We start from the raw sequence: 18,827 nt of genomic DNA, 5'->3' as shown, positions 1-18,827 counted from the left end.
ACTAGGGGTGTTGTCTGTATGGAGTTTGTACATTCTTCGTGACTGCGTGGGTTTTCTCAGGGTGCTCCGGTTTCTACCTACACTCCAAAGACGTACAGGTTTGTAGGTTAATTGACTTAGGTAAAATTGTAAATTGTCCCTAGTGGGGGGTGATCATTGGTTGATGCGGACTCTCTGGGCCAAAGGACCCGTTTCAGCGCTGTATCTCTCAAGTTTAAAGTGAGGTCTTAACTTGTCAGAACCTAAATAGCAGTCAATATCCATCATTACTTCAACTGATATGACCTATGTAGGAAGAGAAAGGAAGTGGGTAGCAAAGATGTACAGTACTATACTACTCCTGCTCATCATGATTCTAGGGTATTCTGAAAGATGCACTTTTAAAGCATGGCCAGTGTTGCATCATCAGAAGCATGGCAAATATTTCAACTCCACTTGGGTATTGTGCATATGCATTTCTCAGCCATTTGGCTTCACCTACTAATTAGATAAGTTGCAACTGGCAAAAATGTCCCTCATCACATACATTTTAAACACATCTTCTAGATCCTATGTTTCAGTGGCGTGTTTTTCACTCTATTATTCGCAGAGTACTTTACCTGCTGTGATTCCTGCAATAGGAAGATAAGTTCCATTCTGACGGATGCCAAGCCACCACCCTGCGCACCATGCAAACTGCAGTAGCTTAGAAACACTCTAAGCAGAGCTTGATTTCTCCGCAGCCACCATTTCCTTCTTTCTGCATGCTCTTGCTTTGCTTGGAGCCTTCTCCGATCAATCTGATGCCTCTCATATGAAGCTCCTTCTGTACTCTCTTTTAATTCTTCTTCGTCAAATGAACCTCGGATCTTTTTATCGATTTCAACAATCAAATCTTTCACTTCGGTTTTATAATTGCAGATCTGATGCATTGCATGGATTTCTTTCTCCAGCCAGTTGTACAGTTGAAATCGGAGCTTTCCGCCATCCACTTCATATCCGGTAGCTAATGTCCTAAGTTCAGTCATTAGAATTTTCAAACAGGCTCTGAATTTCAACTGTTCTGCTATTACATCAACTTGAGAAATGGAATCCTCCCTTTGAACAGCTGGAGATTCTCCAGGAACTCCTTTCTCATTCTCAGCCACATTCACCTTTTCTGCATCTTTCATAACCAACCCACCTTCCTCTTCATTTTCATCTTCTAAATCATTATCCCAATCAAGTTTTAGTGCATCGTCAGAAATAGCCACTACTGGTGCTCCCCAATCAAAGCCAGCAGAATTACTTGATTCCCAGCCCTGGTTTGATGTACCTGTTGCAGTCTGTGGCCGGTTTGCATCATTAGTGCGGTCCCCATTTTCTGCTACACCATTTTGGCCTTGGACAATTATCCTGGACTTTTCCGTTGTTATGGATGGCTTTGATTTTTTCATGACTTTTGGGATTTTGGACAGTACCTCAAGAGCCAAGACTGGGCAACCAACTTTAAAATGAGCATTTGCTGTGGTGAAAAATAATTTTCTCTCAATGAGGTTAATTTCATCTTCGTTGATTTTCTCTGCGGCAATTCCTAATGAGCCTTCGGGAGGAGCAAAATGTCTTCTCATCAGCAGTGGATGAGCACGAAGATAATTGTAGAAACTGAAGACTATTGGGTTGCAAGACTTTATAAGAATTCCTGGAAGATAATAGAAACCAAACACAAACTTCAGAAGTAATACCTATGCTTGGCAATTACACTGCACACGAACAGTGAAGACTACTGAGCCCTGATGTTGAGACTCAAGACCTTACTTCGCTTTGGATAATTTTATAGGAACTGCAAAAAGCAGAAATAAACATTTGCAACCTAATTGTAAATGATAGCATCTATGTTAGGATGCAAGCTCCAGTGGTGGTGGGGTGGGGGGAGAAAACAGGAAAAATGCAAGTTTTAGTGGGGATGGGTTTATTGCCACAGGTTTTGGTGGACAATCAAAATTAAATTGGGGGTGGGGAGTGTGGGAAGAGCTGAATGTGCGAAAATAAGTGGCAGCACACAGGTGCAATAGCTGCCAGTACCCGAGGTCAGGGTTCATTTGGCTGGGGAAGCAGGAGTGTCATTAAGTGAGATGATGCTTATATATGTTTGTAATGTTAATGTTGATTTCTCTGACTGTATTCAATGATGACACAAAGAACTGAGCAATGCAGTGTAGTATCCAGATCCCAATCAACTATTATCTGTAGATGACTATTGTTTAAGGATTCCACGTTATCTTTTCTAAATAAGATTGATTTTCTTTATTTCAATCAAAATGATCATTTTGGGGGACACAAAAGATTGCTAAACTAAAACAAATGGGTGCCACTGGTGGCATAATACTTAGGCCAGTCTGGTTAAAAAGAAAATACTCTATGCATGCATTTATTATTCTTATGAATTTAATTGTATGTTTGTTTACAACAAAAAAATGTAAAGTTGGACATTCATACCTGGATGTTCTTCAGTGCTTTTTGTTGGTTGTTCTAGCAGAGTATCTAATGCAATGGAATAATCCTTCAGAGTCCAATATGCAATACTCCGCAGAAATGGATCTGGATGCAGTTTGCTTGGTGCAAACTCAGACCCATCTGACTTACAGCCAAGAACCTTCTCATAAAGGATAGATTTACATGTGGAGGATGTTTCATGATCAGATTCATACAGTCGAGCAATAATCATGGCCAACTGGATATCATCCATCTTTTCCAGGATCACCTGTCGGGTCATCAAACCAAACATTGCATTTGAATTTGGTCAATAAAAGTAAAAAGATGTGTAAGTCTGATTGCACAATTGTGAATTACTGTTAAAAATTATAACTCTACACTGGAATATATGTTTTTTTGTTTGTTAAAAATCCCCCCAAAACACTTAAACATTTCTGGACAGATATTTTTGAAATAACTTCAAAAGTTATTAATACAAAACTGGACCCAGACACAAAATTAATAATACTTGGAATATCAGAACAAAGCTTAACACTCACAACAAACCAAAGAAACTTCCTCAATTACAGTATAATAACCGGAAAAAAATTAATATTAAAATTTTGGAAAGGCCCTACAACCCCCACAATCAAAATGTGGATTACGGAAATGTCGGAGACCCTATACTTAGAAAGAATTAGACTTGTCTTAATGGACAAACAAGATCTTTTCCATAAAATTTGGGCTCCATTCATTAACTATGAAGGGATAGACTGGCACAGCACGAGCACCCAGCTGAAACTTGAACTCAGGAACAGATGAAAAACTATACTCTATACTTTATAACCTACGAACCTATCTCCATTGATGTATCACAGGTAACCCATTCCACCTCCCTTGTTTTTCTGTTGTGTTTTTTTTTTGCTTTCTTTTTTATTTGTAACTTTCTACCCTCTCTTTTTCTCGCTTTCTATAAAAAATAAAAATACTAGAAGCAGAAGTAATTGATAATGGAACATTTTAATAATGTATGACTGATGTATATGAAAAAAAAAAATTTCTACTATAATATGTAATTACATTGTATAATATGTCTACTTCTAATAAATAAATTAAAAAAAAAAAAAAAAAAAAAAATCCCCCCAAAACTTGCTTTCCCCCAAGTCTGTTAAGGAGTACATAGAATATAGTTTCCTTTACTTTTAAAGTCATAGGATTCATTTGAAATTCTCTGGATTTCTGGATAGCTAACCCTGAAATATAATTTCAACACTAAATGGTACTAAAACTTAAATGAATTGATAAAGACGTTACTTTTAAATAAACTAAGTGCAATAAAGATAAAATGTTGTAATGATATCAGCTACAGCAGTACCAGATAAATAATAAAACACTGTTTTGACTAGGTTGTTTTGAAAAAAAAAAATTACGCTTTGAACTAGGAAAACCAACATTACCTCAATAGCATCTTTTAAAGAACCAGCCAAAAGGAAAAATGCTGCAGCCTGCTCAAAGCGCTGTTTACCGAGCAAAGAAAATGCATTTTTTAAAGCTGCTTTACGCCATCTATCTTCAATGAAATTGTGTTTGAAAAACTCAGTCATCTTTTTATCCAGCTGGGATCTGAGGAAAAGAAATACGACTAAAATTATATTCCTGCTGCAAGTGTCACATTTGTAATTTTGCTGTTGCATCAATTCCAACAATCAGGTACCAGGTTAAGTGCAAAGGTAGAATCAACAATGAGATAGAATTTCAGAGGAAACAAAATTCATGTAATGTAGACACAAGAAAACGCAGTGGCTGGAAACTCGAGCAAAAAATAAAATGCTGGTGGAATTCAGCAGGTCAGGCTACATCTGTGGAGGGAATGGACAGACCACGTTTTCAGGTTGGGACGTTTAGTCAGAATGATTGGAGCAGGGGGACGAAATGCAGTTGGGCACTTTGTACACACAACGTGTGCCTTGTGACAGGCCTGGCTTGGGCAGTGCCATCGATTGACATACATAACACAATTAATGTCACTGAAATTATTTTCTGTTATATTTGGTTCTTAAATAATTATAATATGTGCTCAAGGTTTTTTTAATTATAAGTTCCTAAGTTCTAGGAGCAGAATTAGGCCATTTGGCCCATCAAGTCTACTCAGCTATTTAATCATGGCTGATCTATCTTTCCATCTCAACCCCATTCTCCTGCCTTCACCCCATAACCCTCGACACCCTTACTAATCAAGAATCTGCCAATCTCCGCCTTAAAAATGTCCATAGACGCCCTCTACAGTCGTTTGTGGCAATGAATTCCTTAAACATCCTCTCCACATTCACTCTATCCAGGCCTTTCACTTTCGGTAAGTTCCAATGAGGACCTAGGCAGCTGCCAGTCAGTCAAGGAGTGAAGATTCTTCTTGAATGGGTCTTTCTGATTCAGTTCCTTTGTGTTTGCTGACATCTTCAGAAAGTTTTCCTTCTTCCTACTCTTGTACAGCATCCTCTCCCCCTTTTCAATCTTCTTCTATCCCACCTCCAATTGATCACAAACCTTCCCCCCCCCAATTATTTCCTTCATTGTACTATCTCACTCCTCTGCTAATCCCCATCCACATCAGCTGATCATCCTCTTCTCCTCAATCATCTTTCTTTGTAATTTTCTCCTCACCACTCCTGCTACCTTTCACCAGTGGGAAAATTACAGAGACAAAATTTATTGTACGGTTTGTACAACTTCAAAATTTCAAGCCAAAGTTACTAGCCGTTTTTAGTAACCAAAAGTTTCGGCCCGAAACGTCGCCTATTTCCTTCGCTCCATAGATGCTGCTGCACCCGCTGAGTTTCTCCAGCATTTTTGTGTACCTTTAAAAATACATAATTTGACGAATAAAAAGAACCGTTTATGCCTCTTTTTATTCATCAAATTATGCATTTTTAAAGATGTTTTGTGTAAATTGATACAATTTATCACAAAACTACATTTGAAATATTTTTGTATTTTGTATGCAAGTGATATATCATGGGATCTTCTGCATCATATACCATGCATCATTCTACCAATTTATTTTTGGTCACTAACACCACATAGCTAATTAGATATTTTAACAAGGCCTCTACTTTTGAACTTGTTATCAACTATGACCAACAAGAAACTATTTTTGTCACAGTATCACAGCAGATTTAGCTTTGCCTGTGTCAAAGCCATGCTGATGACAACAAAATTCATCACATGTTCACAATGAAAGACTTGTCAACATCATCAATATAAAGATCCGTTCCGTTTCAAAGAAGTTTAAAAGGACAGGATACTAATAGTTGATCAGAGGTCAGAAAACTAAAATACTCTGTGTAAAAGACAATTGCATTGAGACCTCATGATGTCATTAAACATCAACGTAGCCAAATCAATGTGAGAAGAAATACAGATAAAGTCCTTATCACTGGGGTTTACACAAGGAACAGTTTTATTTCACAAGAGGTATCTTGATTCAGAGTCTCGATCTTCAGGGTTAGTAGTGATCATTTGTGTGAAAGACACAACTCGGAAGAACAGATATCAAATGCAAGAGTTTCATCGTGTTCCCTTTGCAATAACTGACCTTAGCACTTTTCTACTGAACATACCTGAATAGACCCCAGAGTACAGCCTTTTTCTTTATAGCAAGATAAAATAATGCAGCATCCAATGCTTCGTTGTTCCTTTGAAAAGCAGCTTTTGCAACCTGTGAAAAAGAGGAAAGCGGTATTCCCATTTCTGTACCAGTAGCACTGAAGGGACTGATTGAAGTAGAAGACTGTTTGCTCTGGAATTTTGCAGGTAGGAATATAGTGACAGTGCTCATGACAAGCATCGGTGAATCCTGACCACAATAATCCAACCACTTCTGCAGTGCAGACTTCTCTTACACAAACATAAGTTGTTGTTTGACATCAGCTCTAGGGCAATACCAGCTTTCACTGAAACACAGGCTGGGTTGTCGGTTATATTCATGAACTCTCACCCACCAAACAAGGAATTGAATATACTTAAAAAGCTTGTGTAAAATTAAGATCATAACATTTGCATAAGATCAATGTAAAAGCAAAACTCAACAATAAAATAAAACCTGAAGGAGGAAACTGCAGATGCTGGTTTACACTGAAGATAGACACAAAATGTTGGAGCAACACAGGCAGCATCTCAGGGTATAAGGAATGGGTGACCTGTCGGGTCGAGACCCTTCTTCAGACTTTTTCATAATTTTTAAATTGATATGGAAATGTGAAATATTTATCCAAGTAATTCATAATTCACATTTTAAATGACTTTTATAGGTTAAGGGATATAAGTATGGTTTAATATGCCATTAAAACTAATTTAACACACAAAAGGACACAAAGTGCTCTAGTGAACATGAATATGAGACGTTCTTCAGAATGAAAGTTGCTATCAAGATCCTTACCCACAAGCATTTAACTGGGTTGTGTAGATCTCTTTGAGTGTCTTGATCTGGGAGTGGTGCATAGGTCACAGACAGCAAGACATTAAAACTATGTCCTCGGCTGGTTTGGACAAAAATGCTTAAGCGTGTTTAGCCTCAGATAGGAAAATGGACGTATAATTCCGGTGCAGACTTCCCTCAGAAATAATATTATTTTTCAATATTCTCTTCATAAAACAGCAAATCAGATTGGGCTATCATCAGCAAAGTGATCATTTTGGTCTAGAAGTCTAGACAGCAGGGTTCCAGAAGATTTTTCCCACGCAATCAAACTCAGCTTAGTCTTTACGTAAAAGATAATACATTCTGAATGTTTGCCCACCTACATTTATTGTGTTTCTACTGACACCAACCAAAGTCAAGCAAATGAATATTCAGACTATATTAAATATGGTGTCATTCTTGTCTGTGCGATTCTATACTTGATTCTGCTGCATACACAATTAGGATTTGAGGACTATCACACCAGTTATCTTAAATTGCTGTTAGTTAATAACACAATGCAACTTTTTGTTTTTGTTTAATTGCCATTTGATACCTGACATTTTCCAAGGAAAAATGAATGTAGCTTAGCAATAATTCAATTAAAACAAAGATGTTGGCTAGTTATTAACTTCAAAAGAACCAGACTGAGCAATAATGGAAAGCGTTATAGCTCATGTTGTGAAGAGATAATATTCACGTAATATTTAACTTTAAACTGAGAAATACCAGCTTGCATTGCGAATGCATAAAGCACTTCTTAACTAAGCAAAACATTTGAGGCAGGTTAAGAACAAAATCTGATGTGTGATTTTACATGGTTTCCCTCCAAAACATCACCCTCTCCACCCACGATTTATGGAAGCTCCATTTTACCCATGTGCTTTTATCTACTACTTTCATTATACTTGCTTGTGAATTCTTAAAACGTTTGGACTACCGTACCTTCTCAATGCACTTGCGGAGCGTATTAATATTTCGAATCCACCAGCCGACTCCCATGGCTTTCAGATCAGACCATTGAGGATCCCCTTTCTGCATGGCAGGAATCATACTGAGCAACTCTTCCTCAGCTTCAGAATGAAAGGCCCAGGCAAAGTGACATGTAGACAAGCCTACAAAATGCAGTAACAATTTTATGTATATAAGAGTTAGTGATCCAAGTTGCTGTGTTAAATATATGCAAAAATATCAGTCCAGATGCACTGTGTAAAGTGAGCTGTTAAAAAACTATTAGATAACATGTCTAATGATGCAGGAAGAAAAATCGTGACATAACATGAACACTAATTACACTTTCAACAGATAGTAAAGCTATCGATGAATATTCATAGTTATAATCAAAGTCGATACTCTGCTCAATTACTTATTACAATTCAAATAAGGCCTTAGTCTTTGCACAATGTTTTATCCACATCATATCAATTTGCTTTTAGTCCTACCTACGGGATCAAGATACAGGATTACGCTAATCAATACTGCAGTTTTGGTGCAGGGCACCACTCGAGCTCTAGGTTTGCCTATGTTGCTCAGCATGGTCAACCATTCCATTCACCCATATTGCCCACTCCATGCCACCTTACTCCACATTAGTTTCCATGTTTCCAAAGAGGGCTTCTCCTCCAGCCCGCACCAGCTCCATTATCCCAGGTGTGCCCCCAAATTTTATCGTCAGCTTTTCCCTTCACCATTTATACACTAACATCTATGTTATCCAGATACAGTGACAGTTTCTACATTTTACACATTCTACAATTCAACTCTGCAACTATTATCATCTAGCTTATCTTGGTTTGATCAGAACCTCCTCAAACACACAATTAAGAGCAAGTTTATTCTCCTTTTGCCCCAACTGTTCCTGCCCATCGTTAATTATTCTTCAATCATTATTTTGTGGTTGTTGAAGCACCCATGAACACATTGAATTCGAACTACTGTCATTTAGAATTAAGATTCCACTTACTAATTGCTCAAATAGCTTTTGGAGAAGAAATGTTAAAGCTGTTAATTCTTTTGTTGTGAATGGCATATTATAAAGTCACAATACTTCATTTGGGATATATGATGCTCAGCATACAGATATTAAAAAAAAGAGCATTGAATAGAGGTTAATAGATTAATTCTAAACTGAATTCTGCTAACTCAAAATAAACGATGGAACAAGCCTCTAGGCAAGGAAAGTGAACGAACCTGATTGCAGTGCACATTTGGACAGAGGACAAGAATACATTTAACCTTTGCCAATGATGTCCTTGTTCTTTTGTAACACAAATAATGGATTTTTATTTTTGCATGGTAACAAAGCAATCAGCAACATTTAACCTTCAGGAAATGAAGAAGGTTGTACAAATGAATACGAATATACCTTTGTTATTAACAGGCACGGAAATCGCTATCAAAACATGGGAGGGGGGGACCGGGTGGACACAATTTCTTGGCGCGCACATGTGCGCACTCACACACACGCGCGCGCGAGGCTTCGGGGGCTTCAGCCGTGGGCCCTGTGGACGGTAATTACAGGAACGACGGCCCAGGCTTACGGCCAGCGCAGAGAAGCAGCGCTAAATTCAGCTCAACTCTGCCTGTCCCACCAGGTTAACCTACAGCCCTGCCTGGACTTCCGGGAACGACGGCCTAGGTTTACAGCCAGCGCGGAGAAGCAACGCTAGCTCCACGGCTCCGGACTGGTGTCCCGTCAGTCCAGGCAGGGCTGTAGGGGATTTCCGCCCCTGGTTATTAAACTAGTGATGATGTTCTCCATTATTACCATTTTAGAACAAATTAATGGTTTATAGTTTAAACATAACACAAGCCTAAACAGATTTACCAAAACATTTTTCACCGCAGATTGGGCATACAATAGTTAATTTAAAAAAACAGGTCTTGCTGCTATCAATTGTTTTTCTAAGTTAATTGTATTCCAAAGAACAGCCAGAACCTAAAAGTATTTTATTTCAGACAAAACACTTTCCAGCATTATCATTATTTTTCATATTGTAGCTCCCAAATTATAGCAGCAATTTCTACCCAGGACTAGAGGCACAAGTATCAGGAATGGCATAACATCCCACAAAAGTAGAGGTTCACTGTTTTAGTCCTCTTCTTTGTTTGGCCAGCTTCAGAACATGCTGAAGTGTTTGTTGTGTTTAGGATATGGATGGTAAACAAGATGAGGGAATACAAGGGCGAGGGCAACAGATGAAGGCCAGTTTTAGGGGGTTTAAGGCTAGGAGAAGGATGCAGGTAGAGTAAGTATGGGATCTCAGGAATATGGAGTAAGATAACAGAAGGAATAGATATTCATGTGGAAGCACATACAAGTATCAAGTTGGTTGGGGAGACCGGAAAGACAGCGGACACAGATGACAAAGAAAATCTTGCAGTGTGGCATGGGTAGTAATGACCTCAGTGACAATGGAGGCAATGGGAACATCAGCACACAGACAATCAGTTGCCTCAGTGAAATTGAAACTTCACTTTCATGTGCTCCAGGTTAGAATGTATTGGTTTATGGTTGCCTCCACCCGCCCTCTCATCACTAGAGGAAATTAAAAAAATATATATGCATTTAAATATGTAGGAAAGAACTGCAGATGCTGGTTTAAATCGAAGGTACACACAGAATGCTGGAGTAACTCAGCGGGACAGGCAGCGTCTCTGGAGAGAAGGAATGGGTGCCGTTTCGGGTCTAGACCCTTCTTCAGAGGTTTACTGGCCTCTGGAAATTGCCCTTAGTGTGTCAGGAGCAGATGTGAAAATGGGATAACACAGAACTAGCGTGAACGAGTTGTGTGAATGGTCGTTGTGGCCCATTTCCATGCTGTATCTCTAAACTAATCAAATTGTTCTCGGTCCCCTTACGTGCCCCATGGAGTGTCTATACCTGGAATGAATGGGACCTGCTCAAAGGAAGATAAAGACGATTTCCGTGGTCTGGATGCCAGAGAAGGGAGTTTCAAATCGTAGCTAATTCCGAGATGTACAAATAAAAGCAACAAAAAAACTATTATCCTCTGAGCATTAAATGCAACCCAGATGCTTTACTCAAATCTCCTACCTTGATGTAAAAGCTGGAGTCTGTAGACTGGAGGCAGCGATGTCAGCAGGCAAATATGCAAACGCATGGCAAGCAAATAACGTAAACCACATTCATCCAAAGTTTCACCTCCAATAAGAACAGACAGATTAACTCAGCTGGCGATAACCAGGGATACTAATGGAAATGCTCACATATACTGTATGCATTGCTTATTACAACGTTAGCTTTCCCAAATGAATTGCATCAGAAAATTAATGGATTTTAAAATCGTACTATATTGCCTTAAGTGTTTTATTACAGATTACATACTGATTTTTTGAGACAAGAAGGGTCACTAAATTCCATTCACTTTAAGATTTGTACTGTTTAGAAACAACTGCATTACTTGCATGCAGTTACAATAATGAAAAACACTGTAGTCAATGTTGACGAATAAAACAATTTACGTCATCATTTGGAAGAGCATGAAGATGGAGAGAAAAATAATTCAAATATTGAGAATTTACACCAGTGGTTTCTTTCTGACAGCACGGCATACTGCGCACTGGCACCTCTTACAAGTTGAAAACTAGATTTTCACATTTTTAGAATTTTTAATAATTACTGGTTTAACAAATAAGATCAATAAAATTAGGTGGTCACGGCAGTAAAAAGCAGGCAGCTTATAGGACGACGATCTGCGCTAGACAACAACAGCACTGAACGATATGAGTTTCGGCAACTTTCTATCTACAAAAAAGTACTAGACACTGCACAATTACAAATTAAAACAAGGCTTATTAACATCCTTGAGGTTCATATAAATGTGGTTTAGTTTATATAAAGAATTGCAGAAAAGCAATTAGATGGACGAATCATATGAAATATACTAAAAAATATTAGCTTCTCGGCCCATCAGGGTTTCTCATTTAAAATATATATTTTCTCCCCGACATGGCTATTTTCAATCATTCAATGAAGTTCACAGACAATGATCAATTAATTTTAGGAGGGGATTCTTACATTGAAAAACTTATCCAGATATCAATGAGCTGAGCAATAAAGCCGAGATCCAGAGTCAAAACTCCCTGCTATTTATATACTCCCAGGAATAACTCCCCACTCTAAATACTCCCAACATCAATTCTATTTCTCAGCGCATAGATGTTGTCCAACCTGCTTGTGTTTTAGACTTTTAACATCTCCAGTTTTATCTTTAAATGTTCAGAAGGGGCGAGTCTAATGTCTCATCCAAAAGATGGCCTCTCCAATATTGGAACACTCACGACACCAGAGTGTTAAGCCTAGAATTCAGCTGTTAGCTCTGGCTGGGATTTGAACCCAGAATCTTCTGCTGTAGTTGATAACCAGATGGTTATCAATCTGACCATTTGGCTCAATATTAAGTTTGTAGAATTTCTATAGAAAATATAATCAGCTGGGGTACAAAACAGGCAACAAACCTGATCCAATTAGCTCAACAGTGAATAAAGTAGGTAAAATATATCCTTGCTTTATTTCTAAATCAAAAATAGTAATATTAATTGCAATGTTTGACTGGAAATATTTTGTGAACTAATTATCTGACACTGCCACAGTTTTTGCATGATGCGCTGTTTCAGCAAATAAGTATGCCGTTTACAAATTCTTATTGGTAAAACCCACTACTATTGTACAAATATATAAGATTAAGCTATCATTACAATAGAATTGATATAGACTTAGAAAATAACCCAAAAGGTTATATACGTACCAGAATAATTCTTGTCCCTATTTTCATTGACTTCTGTGCTTGTAGTCGCCACCGTGTCAGCTAAAGCTACAAGGAACATTTGTTCTAATCGTGTAAGTCCTGGCAAACTCGAGTGCATCAAATGACTGGAAAGGACACGAGCGTGTTCAGGCCCAAAGTATGTTGGTCCATACTGGGATAAATTAATGACTTTGGATTTAGATTCCTTCTTTTCAATTACAAAGTCAACAAAGTCATCCGTGGTTAAACTCGGAGACTGAAACAAATCAGCATACTGATCCTCCATTTTTTTACCCTGCGGCTGTGAACGTTTGCCTACTTTAGCAGTTTCTTCTGCAGTTTTATAAGAGGTGTCCTGATCAGCTGACAGCAATGCATACAGAGGTAGTGGTGGAATTGAATCTATTTCAGTATAATCACGAGTACCTTCTCTTCCCGCTATAATTGTATCCTTGCCCGTACTTCCACTGACGCTGATGGTTCGAGAAAGGTGGCGTCGTGGTCCTCCTCCTTCTCCTGGGTCTTTGTCCCTGAAGATGGCAACTTCTCCAGCAATACATTTAACTAAATGTGAAAGGATTGCCTTAGCTCTGCGCACTTTGCCCAAATCCATAAGTTCGAGTAGCTGAGTGGGATGATATTGAGGGAGAGTGGGGGAAAGAATATGAGCAGCTTCAAACAAACCACCATCTTGAAGCATTCCTGGGACCCCAAACACATCATCTACAATAGTTGTTCCATCAACAACACTGTGCCGTTTTGGAAACATTTTCGTTTCAAATGTGTCACCATCAGTTAACTCATCATAAGATGAGAAACTTCCATTTTCGGTATGATTTAGTGGTTTTGTAGAGTGCTTCCATTGTGCATATACATGCATCTCACAGTCCATCCCGATAACTAGAATGCCATCTCTCACCCACGATAAAGAAACTGGAAGTGAAGGAGTTCCATCTACAGAAGATATCAAATCCACACATCTCAGCAATACCCATTTTGACTTGGTGCCTTGTTTAATACTTCCCCCTAGTGGCAAAGTAATTACAGCCAACCCATCCTTACTCGTGGCTTGCTCTGTTAGAATCCCTGACAATCTTCCGTACATTAGAATCTTGGAACCCACTCCTACGGTAAGTATATGAGAACCATCTTCTTTCGACACCCAGTCCAAATGCACTAAATGTTTTATGTTCGACATCATGTTTTTGCCTCGAAGATAAAGCTCTGATTTATTATACACAAATAAATTGCTGTCTACGCTGACCCTCGAATCCAGGACACTGCCAACTTCTCCCAAATCATCCAAATGAATTGTTTGTTCCAACACCCACTCGGATCCTCCAGTAGATTCACACTCAAAAATGGAGAGGTGCATTGAAAACTCTTTTGATGTAATGCCATTAGGCTGCAAAGACTCTTTGTAAGCTACAGCTAAACGGCCCGTGTATGAACAGCTCACAGCCACTGGACGCCCAGTGACACTCACTGCACTGTCATTGTGTTCTCCTTCTTCATTCATCAGCGGCCAAGTTTCCCACCAATAGGCACGTATGTCTTCAGAATTTTCAGAGTTTGCGTTTTTATCCACAGTACATCGCCAGAATCTCACATTACTGTCAGAGCATGACGTCACTATTAGATAAGGTGCAAGGCAGACTGGATAAATTGAGGAGGAACTCAAGTGACCTAAAAGAAGGAAAAACTATTATAACAGTGAGACATTCTCAGTCAAAGCTGTAGCACAGAACACATGAAAATGGCACTGGGAAATTGGCGATAATCTGCAACAATGGAACGTTAAAGGTGGCACCCGCTTGGGGGAAGATGGACAAGTCAGTCCTCTCAAGCACTTTAATCACCAAAGCAGGTTTTAGCAATGAAGATTTATTAAGTGTTCTCGTCATATTATGCGTACAACAAATATTTGTATGGCAACATCAGTATGTGGGGCTGATTATTCAAACAGTATACTAATTATTTTGATTTCCCCATCATTCTTCACTTTCATCACCACCCCTATCACCCTCTAGTCCTGCCCTGCAATGGTATACCTTACAAAAATGCTCTAGTGCATTTGTGCGTAATGCCTTGTGACTCGTGTACGATTGAATTATACAATGGCACGTCGTCAAACCATGTGTATGTGCCCTACCATGCACCACCCTATTAATATTACCAAACAAGCACTATTTGTCATGTTCATTGCTTACATCTACAACACTGCTAATGTCAACCTTTCACTGTAGCCCACAAACAAAAGCTTGGTACACGTGACGATAATAAACCAATACCGATGCCAGTAACTCAGACCATTCCCAAAACACATCAATTTACCCAAACCAGCAACAAGCTTCAAAGCTGCCTCTGCAGGTTGCTAATGGTTGTTACAAGGATTGTAGCCTGTGCACCATTTTACCATCAGAACATGTAGATGTGCGCAAAGTTAAATAGAGGGAAAAAAGACTACATTAAATAGAGGAAAAAGTTACCTGCAGAAGGCGTTGCTCGGATTACTTCCACTCCATCAGGCAGATTTAACTGTTGACTATAAACTAATTTGGAGTTAAGTATCAGTTTGCTAGCGGTCTGAAGATTTGCGACTGATGCAGAGCGTGGTAGCGAATTTGGAGATAAGCCAAAACTCTTGTCTTCTGATAAAGTCAGCAGTTTATCTGATGTGCTCACTTCAGTCATCAGTATTATGGAGAGGGAAAGAGAAATGCAAGAATTAATAAATACAACTTCTGAAATATTTTTACTAATCATCAGATATGCTTCCTCAACCATCTAGCATCACTTTTGTAAACTGCCCCTGCTCCTGGTGCCGACACAAACAATTTGCCAATGCCAGTGTACCTATCCAAATGCTACTCCAGAGAACTCCCCTCAAGTCAAAGAGATTCGCCACTGACTAGACTCCTTGCTGCTCAGCTGAGTTTGATTAAACAACACCCCCATCCCAATGAATGGGCAAAATCGGTTTCTGGGGAAAATCCACCCCAGGGAATGGGGGGAAAAAGCAGTTTGAACTAAACAAGTAATGTTTTTCATTGATTTTTAGTGTATGAATGTGTTCTCAGAATTCTTTAACTGTATCTTTGTATTTTTTATTAAGTTCTGGAACAAACTGCATGGTTCACTGTTGCAATGTAGTCTTATATTGTTAAATCTCTAATTTCAGCAAATTACTGCACTGCAGTGGCATTCCAAGGTTACTGGGGACATGCTTTCTGTCAACCGATTACTTGTTTATGCAGCAAACCCGATGAACTGAACCAACCAAATCCCATCCCTGGGACTGCACCCACGAACACCAGTGCAACAAGGTGCTTGCATTGGAAACAGAAGTGAGCTAGATTAAAAAAAATAATAATAATGGATGCTAGAAACTAGGATCCACTGATGCTGGTTTACAAATAAAAAACTGATCAGTCTGAAGAAAGATCCTAACCAGAAATCGAAATGTCACCTATCCGTGCTCTCCAGTGATACTGTCTGCCCAACTGAGTTACGCTAGTACTTTGTGTTTTTATTTGTGGATGTGATTTAGCTGAGTGAGACAAGGCATTTAAAGTATAAAATAATTGCCTATCTAGTTTAACTATTTCACCCAGCGCACAGAAGTTAGTAAAGCCATTGACCTGCAAACAATCACAATTAATAAAAGCAAATATTACTTTTCCACAGATATACACAAAATGCTCAATTGTGGAAAAGTAATCTCTGGAGAGAAGGAATGGGTGACGTTTCGGGTCGAGACTTTTCTTCAGACGTCTCGACCTGAAACATCACCCATTCCTTCTCACCAGAGATGCTGAGTTACTCCAGCATTTTGTGTCTATCTTCGATTTAAACAAGCATCTGCAGTTCTGTCCTGCACATTACTTTTCCACAATTCTTTGCCCAAGTTGGTTGCTATGTTCTGAAGTTCATGAAGTTAGTTTGGTAGGTTCTTACTTATGCAACTTCAATGAGACAGTGCTAATTTCATATAGAATTTTAAATCAACCCATGTGCGATACTTTCATACACCTACCCATACGAGGCTGTTCAGACTTCAAATGAAGGTGCCACATGTGAAGAACAGATTGACTCTTGTCTCGTTCTATTACCACAAGGTAGAACTTTTCAGAGAATGATGGTGCATGGTATCCTTTAATGACAGAAATACAAACAATTCAAAAAGCAACCAATCTTCCCATTGAAATAAGAGAAAGCATGATAAAACTTTGTGCCTATGTATTATATATGAAAATTCAGCATAAGAAGACGGAGAACAAAATAATATTTATATCGAATTACATCACTAGAAATGATCTCCAAGTGTTAGGAAGTGTTTTATCCAAATAAAGGAAAAAATATAGGAGATGAAACAGCAAATAAGACAAATGACAAGTTAACGAAACACTTCTAGGAACTCTGACATTTCGAGAAACACGACAAGATACTTTTTGTCCAGTTAACAGGAGTGCTTTTCACTCAAATATCAGCACAACAGTACAAAGTTCCTTGGGACTGCACCGTTGTGTCAGTTTACTTTTTCTAATTAAATACTGGACAGTGATCAGAGGCAAAAGAACTCCCAAATGAAATAACAAATAGATTGGAGTAGATTTAAGCGAAGTACTTCGTCAAAACATACCAAGTTAAAATACCTTACAATTGACCCAGCATACCTTGTGCAGTTTGAGTAGAGAAAAATTCCTGCTCCTTATTAATTTTTTCTTCTAGTGGCTTATATCCCAGAATAAAATCTTCTTGGAATACATGAAGTAGTTGTGTGTTTGAGCCACACTGAAACAGTAATATTACAGGGGTTTAGTCAAACACATCACATTAAATATCTGCAGTTGATTTGTAAATTGGAGATTTCACATTAGGATAGTTATTCTCCATCCACTGTGAAGCCCAAGTGATGAGACCTTTGGATGGAAGTGGTCTCAGAGCTTCAGTAGGTTCCATACATGACTAGAAACCTCAAACTAGAGCTTTAATTGACATTAACTCATTTATTACAGGTTATTTTAGTGAAAGGAGGAAATGGGAGGGGGGGGGGGGGGGGGAGAAAGAGGGTAAAGGAGAGAGGTCACTTGTCAGTTTTGTACAATATTGTGAAGCCCCAGCAGCGAAATAATAAATAGAATGATCTGTATGATGAAAACAGACTTTGCACAATTTTTGAACACAAAGTGAGCCAAAATGTACGGCGAACTCTATATCCTACAATTTCACCGTTGCCAATTAACTCAAGAATAAATAACTAATCCTCCTTCAACTTGTATTTCATGTTCAATTATGGGGAGAGCTTCTAATGTGTATATTAGCACTAATGACGTAAGTAGGAAAAGGGATGAGATCCTGCAAAGTGAATATAGGATGTTAGGCGGAAGATTAAAAAGCAGGACACTGAGTGTAGTAATGGGATTACACCCAATGTCAAGTGCTAGTGAGGGTAGGGATAAGAAGATAGGGCAGAAGTATTATGAAGATAGGGCAGAAGAACTTGTAGCCTGGATTGGTGCTTGGGACTAGGATGTTGCGTCCATTGTTGAAACGTGGTTGCGAGTGGGACACAACTAGCAGCTCGGGGTTTTGATGTTTCAGATGTGATCCAGAGGGAGGCAAAAGAGGTGGAGGAGTTGCACTGCTAATCAGGGAGACTGCCAAGGCAGCACTCAAAGAGGACCTATTGCAGGGTTTGTCCATTGAGGCGATAAAGAAAGGTGCAAGGACTCTAATGGGATTGTACTATATGCCCTCTAATAGCAAATGATAGAGGAACAGATATGTACACAGATTGCCAAAATATGCCAAAGCAACAGGATTGGCTTAGTGGGCGACTTTAACTTCCCCAATATTGACTGGGACTTGCTCATTGCCAAAGGCTTAGATGGGGCAGAACTTATGAGGTGTATTTAAGAGGATCTCTTGAAATAAAATATGGATAGTCCAACCCTAGAAGGGAACATACTGGACTTTGTGTCGGGAAATGAGCCTGATCAGGTGACTGGTGTTACAGTGGAAGAGCATTTTAGGGATAGTGTTCACAACTCCATAAGCTTTAAGATTTTGTGAATGGAGAAAAGGCTGGAACTTGCAGGAAGATGCTACATTGGAATAAGGTAAATGACAAAGTTATTAGGCAGGAGCTCGGAAGGGAGCTGTTT

At 38.9% G+C, this 18,827-nt stretch overlaps 1 protein-coding gene across 4 annotated transcripts in view; it reads right to left on the bottom strand.

Moving 5' to 3' along the window:
• dmxl2 (Dmx like 2) overlaps window positions 1–18,827 on the bottom strand; it is a 95,377-nt gene that overhangs the window by 30,525 nt on the left and 46,025 nt on the right. For 3 of the 4 annotated variants that reach the window (XM_033050386.1, XM_033050388.1, XM_033050389.1), the window contains exons 15-24: window positions 17,337–17,454; window positions 16,697–16,813; window positions 15,150–15,347; window positions 12,661–14,346; window positions 10,947–11,054; window positions 7,835–8,004; window positions 6,051–6,148; window positions 3,891–4,056; window positions 2,458–2,722; window positions 600–1,660 (exon numbers count right to left, since the gene is read on the bottom strand). In XM_033050386.1, the coding sequence (XP_032906277.1) occupies window positions 600–1,660; window positions 2,458–2,722; window positions 3,891–4,056; window positions 6,051–6,148; window positions 7,835–8,004; window positions 10,947–11,054; window positions 12,661–14,346; window positions 15,150–15,347; window positions 16,697–16,813; window positions 17,337–17,454 (3,987 nt within the window). The remainder of the gene's footprint in view (window positions 1–599; window positions 1,661–2,457; window positions 2,723–3,890; window positions 4,057–6,050; window positions 6,149–7,834; window positions 8,005–10,946; window positions 11,055–12,660; window positions 14,347–15,149; window positions 15,348–16,696; window positions 16,814–17,336; window positions 17,455–18,827) is intronic. The other variant, XM_033050387.1, reaches the window with a different exon arrangement.

Source organism: Amblyraja radiata, chromosome 34, assembly GCF_010909765.2.
Source record: "Amblyraja radiata isolate CabotCenter1 chromosome 34, sAmbRad1.1.pri, whole genome shotgun sequence".
NCBI classification, from domain to species: Eukaryota; Metazoa; Chordata; class Chondrichthyes; order Rajiformes; family Rajidae; genus Amblyraja; species Amblyraja radiata.
Note: the sequence above shows the minus strand (reverse complement) of the source record. Positions and strands in the feature narration are given on the sequence as shown.